Below are 7,500 nucleotides of genomic sequence, written 5' to 3'. Positions count from 1 at the left end.
GGAAGTTGAAAAAAAAATTCTTTAAAAATAAAAGAAGTTGCATCTATTTGCAATGGATGCAAGAATTTAATTTGAGTCCAGAAATGGATTTTACCATAAAGTCACAATGGGAACTCTGATGAATTTGATTTTGCCTGGGATTGAACAACTGCATCTGTTGATTGTTGGATATCATTTTTTTATTGTTCTGTTTCTTCAACTCAAATCATTTTGATGCATCATAACACATTTTACATCATGCGGATTGATCTAGACAATGACTTTCTCCAAGATGTCAAATTAAGCTGTAGAGACTTCAGGGATTGCTTCAACTTATCCTTATATCCAAGGATAGCCTTATACCTTAGCTACTAAAATAAAATGAACCAAATAAATGAAGAGCAAATATTTATACATTATTTATAGCTTTACCTTCTTTGAGTCCAAGGAATCATTTCACGTTCTCTCAAAGTCCATTGATTCTAGATATGGTCATTTCTCCACTGGATGTAGTTTTGGTAATTTGTTCACTGGCCATGGTCGTGGTCTTTTGTCCATTGGCCATAGCTACAGTCATTTATCCACTGACTCTAGTTGTGGTCATTTGTCCAGTGGCTGTAGTTGCAGGCATTTGTCCATCAGCTATAGTTGTGGTCACTTATTCAATGGATGACCCTTCCCCCCCAATTACCAGAACCATCCCCGAAAAATCATTACCTGAGGAATCCCGGCTTTTCGGACACGGTTCATCACTTCCAAGGTTCTATTCGCTGTCGGATAACCATATCTGCAGAGATGGAAGCCAAGGCTCCAGTAAGGCGGCATAAACGGTCTTCCAATCACTTCGGTATATTGCTGGATGACATCATTGGGTTTCGGTCCCAGGAAGACATACATATCTAATATGCCTCCGATGGTGCGCCACGTTAGGGCTGGGAACGGGTGTAAGATGACATCTGAAACAGTAACAAGAAATCTCTAATTGTTCCATCATTGTTATCATTGTCATCATCATCATCATCATCATCATCATCATCGTGTGGTTGCTTCCTAGCCAAAAGGTCCTGGGTTCAGAGAGAGACTGAGAGTTGGAGATAATGATGATGATGATGATGATGATAATGATGATGATGATGATGATGATGATGGTGATGATGAAAAAGAAAAGAGAGAGGGAGAGAGCGAGAGTGAGAGAAAAAGAAGAGGATGGGAAAGATGGAGATGATGGGAAGAGGAGCGAGGGAAAACGAGGTAACTTACCCATAGCATTGCTGTTGTGAATGTAAACCCCATGGCTGGTTCCATCCTCTTCGAGAACCAGATAGAATGGATGGGAGCCATACAAATTCAAAGCATCCTGCAAAAGAAGAAGGAGAAAAAAGAAACCCTTTGAAGATAATTGACCCTTTAACATTCAGATTACTGTCAAATATAATCCTTATTTATTCACACCATTTTCAATTAATTCTTTATAATCTCATATTCTTTTATATTTTTACTTGTTTCAATCATTTGACTGTGGCCATGCTGGAGCACCACTTTAAGGGTTTAGTAAAAGAAATCGACCCCACAAGACTTATTCTTTGTAAGCCTAGCACTTATTCTATCAGTCTCTTTTGCTGAACTGCTAAGTTACAGGGATGCAAACACACCAGCATCAGTTGTCAAGTGATGGCAGAGAGCAAAAACAGACAGACACACACATAAATACATACATACATACACACACACACCACATACACATAAATACACACGCACATATATACGATGAGCGTCTGCCAGTTTCTGTCTACCAAACCCAACTCACAAAGCTCTGGTTGACCTAGGGCTATAGTAGAAGATGCTTAGCCAAAGGGTTAAGTCGATCACATCAACCCCAGTACTCAACTGGTACTTCTTTTATTAACCCTGAAAGGATGAAAGGCAAAGCTGACCTCTACAGAATTTGAATTCAGAATGTAAAGACAGACAAAATGCCACCAAGCATTTTGTCCAGTGTGCAAAAACAATTCTGCCTTAATAATAATAATATAATAATAATAATAATAATAATAATAATAATAATAATAATAATAATCATCATCATCATCATCATCATCATCATTTAGCGTCCGTTTTCCATGCTAGCATGGGTTGAACGGTTCAACTGGGGTCTGGGAAGCCAGAAGGCTGCGCCAGGCCCAGTCTGATCTGGCAATGTTTCTACGGCTGGATGCCCTTCTTAACGCCAACCACTCCGTGAGTGTAGTGGGTGCTTTTTACGTGCCACCTGCACAGGTGCCAGACGAGGCTGGCAAACAGCCACGATTGGATGGTGCTTTTTACGTGCCACCAGCATGGGGTCCAGATGAGGCTGGCAACGGCCACAATCGGATGGTGCATTTTACGTGCCACCGGCATGGAAATAACAATAATAATAATAATAATGATCCTTTCTACTAATGGCACAAGGACTGAAATTTTGGGGAAAGGGGCTAATTAATTACATTGACCCCAGTGTTTCACTGGTACTTATTTTATCAGTCCCGAAAGGATGAAAGGCAAAGTTGACCTTGGTGGAATTTGAACTCAGAATGTAGCAACAGGTGAAATACCACTAAGTGTTTTACCTGGCATGCTAATGATTCTGCCATCTCACCACCTTAATGATGATGATGATGATATTAACTTGATGTAGTGGCTAATATGCTGTGATTTTAGTACTGAGATTTTGTGATAATAAAACCAGGATTGCTTACCTCAGGAACATGATCCTTATTCCAAAATGTTAGTTTTTGGTTTTCCAATGGTAATAAGAGTGGAAGGTGATGTTCTCCAAGACCATAGATGTATTTGGAAGGTAACTGGTAAGACAACTGAAGGAATTGGTCAGCAAATATCAGAGAACCTTTAGTTTCTAATCTAAAATATAACAAAAGAAAAAAAAAAAACAATAATAATAATATGCATTACCTTCTCCTGAGGAGGAGGAGAAGCTAACCAAAGATTAAAAGCAAAACATGCAACATACAGAGTTGTTCCGGCAGCTTCTGTGAGGGGATCGAACCGAGAAACATTAAACTGGAAAGGTTCGCCGATATAAGATGTCTTGAAAGAATATCTGACATATTGAGCCCGCTTGTCAGCTTTTGGTACTTTGAATGGTATTTCATAGCGCGTATGATGTGGGTCATATATCTGGAAGCAGAGAAATAGCAAGAGTTTCCATTTGAGATAAATAAACAAAAGCAAGAAATATAAAACAGAATGGAAGATGTGGACAAAGATATAACTATAAGACCTGGTGTGGTTTGAACCTGGGATTCCTGGATGCCTTATATACATTTCTCTTGTGGAGGCGCAATGGCCCAGTGGTTAGGGCAGCAGACTCGCGGTCATAGGATCGCGGTTTCGATTTCCAGACCGGGCGTTGTGAGTATTTATTGAGCGAAAACACCTAAAAGCTCCACGAGGCTCCGGCAGGGGATGGTGGTGATCCCTGCTGTACTCTTTCACCACAACTTTCTCTCACTCTTACTTCCTGTTTCTGTTGTACCTGTATTTCAAGGGGGCGGCCTTGTCACTCTCTGTGTCATGCTGAATATCCCCGAGAACTACGTTAAGGGTACACGTGTCTGTGGAGTGCTCAGCCACTTACACGTTAATTTCACGAGCAGGCTGTTCCGTTGATTCAGATCAACCGGAACCCTCATCGTTGTAACCGACGGAGTGCTTCCATATACATTTCTCACATGCAAATGAATGAGATTAAGAATTTAGAAATAGAATTATTTGCTCTTACTTTGATATGTAGTCTTGTCTTCGTTTCAAAATAAACATCCATTTGGATCTCTGCAATATCTTTGGGAAACGGTGAAGGTTTGCTACGACTCAGCCCATAAGAATATCCTGTCTTTGTGACGGCAGATTTGTTGAAGATATAACCCACAAAATGTTTGGGATAGAAACATGCAAATTCTGACATCTCATCCCAACAACATCCTCTTTCCTTGCAGGATTTCTCTGAGGCACCCGATTCTGGATGGCAGTCAAAACGGTCGTTGGTAGCAATGCTGCAATACGAGTCTCGATGATCAGTCTGCTGGAAATAGCAGTCTGAGAGATACTGGAGCGGCAAATACATGAAGAATGTGGTGATTGAAAAGAAACATGTAATACAAGCGAAAGTCTGGAACATTTCTGTTGGTAGGGTGATGATTCTGTTTGTTGTTTCTGTTGGTATTGTTGCTGCTGCTATGAACGTCGTAATTCTTGGGAACTTTTGTGCTTGCTAATATCTCTTTGGTTCTTGATGATTCGCTGGTTGCTATAGTTACAAATCTTTATTCTTGGTGTTTTTGCTGTTATTACTGTTATTGTTGACTTTGGAATACTCAGCAACTATTTATTCGGTTATTCTAAGAAGCACAAAAAGATAGAAAATAGAATAAGCAAAAACAGAAACATAAACAAGACATAACATATCGTCATCGTCATCATCATCATCATCATCATCATTTAACATCCTTTTCCATGCTGTGATGGACAGGCTGATTGTAAAAAAATCTAAATATCTGCCGTTGCCGGCCTCACCTGGCCTCCATGCTGATGGTACGTAAAAAGTACCATCGATCGTGGTCGTTTGCCAGCCTCGTCTGGCCTCTGTGCCGGTGGCACGTAAAAAACACCCACTACACTCATGGAGTGGTTGGCGTTAGGAAGGGCATCCAGCCGTAGAAACATTGCCATATCAGACTAGGCCTGGTGCAGCCTTCTGGTTTCCCAGACCCTAGTTGCACCGTCCAACCCATGCTAGCATGGAAAGTGGACGCTAAACGATGATGATGATGATCTTGGTCAAATGAAAGAGGACCAGAGAAAAATGGCACACAATATGAAATTAACGAAACTCAGCTAAATGAAAAAAAAAAACTCAACATAAAATATTCTCTATAGCTTCTTCACGATCTGTTGGAGTGTCTCTCTTAGTAATAAAGAGAAGAAATTATTGGAGTTAGACATTACTCATTTTACCCCATTTTGGACCTTTTCTTCTTCTTTTTAAAGTTGAAAATTATCAAAAAATTGAACTTCGAATCGAACAGAGAAAAGAACTTTGATTGTTAAACAGCGAAAATTATCCGGATATTTTATTAGCAATCACAATGACAATTGGGTCAAAGTTGAGGAAGAATTACTTGCAAAAAGGGGACCTGCCACCTGACTATGTTCTGGACTCTCTCAACTTCAACAACAACAACAACTATGCTGAACAATTTTTACTCTTACAGAAAATGCAACACTACAAAATGATGATGCGATACTTTCAACATAAAGATTTCAAATAAGCAGGGAGAAAGTAACTAAAAATCAGAGGTTACTCATCTTACCCCGATCACTAATTTTGCCCCACCCCCACCTATATTTTCTTTTTTTTTTCTTTTACTTGTTTCAAACATTTGACTGCGGCCATGCTGGAGCACCGCCTTCAGTCGAGCAAATCGACCCCTGGACTTATTCTTTGTAAGCCCAGTACTTATTCTATCGGTCTCTTTTTGCCGAACCGCTAAGTGACGGGGACGTAAACACACCAGCATCGGTTGTCAAGCCATGCTAGGAGGACAAACACAGACACACAAACACACACACACATACATACATATATATATATATATATATATGTATATATATATACGACAGGCTTCTTTCAGTCTCCGTCTACCGAATCCACTCACAAAGCTTTGGTTGGTCCAAAGCTATAGCAGAAGACACTTGCCCAAGGTGCCATGCAGTGGGACTGAACCCGCAACCATGTGGTTGGTTAGCAAGCTACTTACCACACAGCCACACATTTTTTTCTCTACTATTGTATTGGGTACTTTATCTGTTATCGTTAAACACACACACACACACACCCGTAAAGTTGATTAGATTCTCAATAAGAAAAAATATATATATCAGGCCAACCAAAGCCTTGTCAGTGGATTTGGTAGACGGAAACTGAAAAGAAGCCCGTCGTATATATGTATATATATATATACATATGCTTGTGTGTTTGAGGTTTGTCCCCTAGCATTGCCTGACAACCGATGCTGGTGTTGTTTATGTCCCCGTTACTTAGCGTTCGGCAAAAGAGACCGAAAGAATAACACTGGGCTACAAAAGAAAAGTCCCGGGGTCGAGTTGCTCGATTAAAGGCGGTGCTCCAGCATGGCCGCAGTCAAATGACTGAAACAAGTAAAAGAGAGATATAAATCGAGTTAGGAAGAAATTGAAGGCAAGACCTCGTCTGGGCAAGTTAAACAGTTGAACGATTTATTAGCGGAAATATATATCTGAGGGGACTTTATGTAATGTATCACCGCCTGCTGTGTCTGTTCTCTATCAATATTGAAGAAAACACGGAAGGAAATCGCGTCGATGTCTTCTTTGAGGATTCCAGTCGAATCGAGGATGTTTTACAGCAATACAAAGGGCCCAGCACTTGATCGGTACTTCGTCTGATCGGTTCCACGGACGGATGAAAGGTGGAAATCGTCGTTGTGTCTAATGAAGCAGAAAGACGGGACAGCCATGGATGGAATCTCAGTTAGAGAAACATCGAGCTAAGGCCTTCATGATAATAATAATAACGGCATAAATGCGTAAATAAACAATGGTAACAGATTGTTTTATGAAAACATGCTTTTTTGAGGGCAAAAAAATAAAAGAAAAATACGAAACTAAATTGTGTTAACTCTGTAACAACCAAAGAAGAAATTTCACGACATCTGTTTCACAAAACAACAACAAAACAAAAGATTCTCCTTCGATTTCTTTAAACGAAAGCGAAACAACAACAAAAAACAAACACAAACAAATCCAAGCGCAACACGAGGAATTCTACACAACAACAACAACAACAACAAAGCAGGAAGCCACTATATGGACGTTCGAGTTGCTAGAAATAGCAGCCAAATCTCATCGCCTTGATAAAAAAAAAAGTGAAGGACATATCGGATGGTCTGATCGTGGATCTACTAGTCGGTGATGGTCACGGCTTGAACGTCTTTGATCGCAGATAAGCTCTGTCGAAGCTTACTTGGGACTAAACAACAGCAACAACAACAACAACCAAGGCGGCGGCAACAGTCTATATTGGTATGTAAACTTCACATCTATTGGATAACACCACTCCACAGTACACCACAAGCACTGCACTATTGCTGACACTCCAGCACCTCCGACACTCCAACAATACCACCACTAAGGCCATTACTTACACTAATACCTATTTCTTTATTACCCACAAGGGGCTAAACACAGAGGGGACAAACAAGGACAGACATAGGTATTAAGTCGATTACATCGACCCCCAGTGCGTAACTGGTACTTAATTTATCGAGCCCGGAAGGATGAAAGGCAAAGTCGACCTCGGCGGAATTTGAACTCAGAACGTAGCGGTGGACGAAATACCACTACACTGTCACTACAGACCACTATAAAACATCAGTAAAACATACTTCTACACTAAACATTTCTATATACTACAATACACCACCA

At 40.3% G+C, this 7,500-nt stretch overlaps 2 protein-coding genes across 2 annotated transcripts in view; one reads left to right on the top strand and one right to left on the bottom strand.

Annotated features, from left to right (window-relative positions):
• Positions 1–7,500, bottom strand: part of LOC115223218 (lysosomal alpha-glucosidase-like) — a 31,926-nt gene that overhangs the window by 18,558 nt on the left and 5,868 nt on the right. The window contains exons 2-6 of the mRNA XM_029793696.2: positions 3,761–4,376; positions 2,990–3,156; positions 2,718–2,880; positions 1,240–1,336; positions 697–935 (exon numbers count right to left, since the gene is read on the bottom strand). Of these exons, the coding sequence (XP_029649556.1) occupies positions 697–935; positions 1,240–1,336; positions 2,718–2,880; positions 2,990–3,156; positions 3,761–4,156 (1,062 nt within the window). The 5' untranslated portion in view covers positions 4,157–4,376. The remainder of the gene's footprint in view (positions 1–696; positions 936–1,239; positions 1,337–2,717; positions 2,881–2,989; positions 3,157–3,760; positions 4,377–7,500) is intronic.
• The window catches only part of LOC115223220 (dentin sialophosphoprotein-like), an 11,097-nt gene continuing 9,907 nt past the window's right edge, over positions 6,311–7,500 (top strand). Inside the window, exon 1 of the mRNA XM_029793700.2 lies at positions 6,311–7,098. The gene's annotated coding sequence lies outside the window, so the exon portion shown is untranslated. The remainder of the gene's footprint in view (positions 7,099–7,500) is intronic.

This window comes from Octopus sinensis, linkage group LG22, assembly GCF_006345805.1.
Source record: "Octopus sinensis linkage group LG22, ASM634580v1, whole genome shotgun sequence".
Classification (NCBI taxonomy): Eukaryota; Metazoa; Mollusca; class Cephalopoda; order Octopoda; family Octopodidae; genus Octopus; species Octopus sinensis.
The sequence above is the reverse complement of the archived record's forward strand: the minus strand, read 5'-3'. Positions and strand labels throughout refer to the sequence as shown.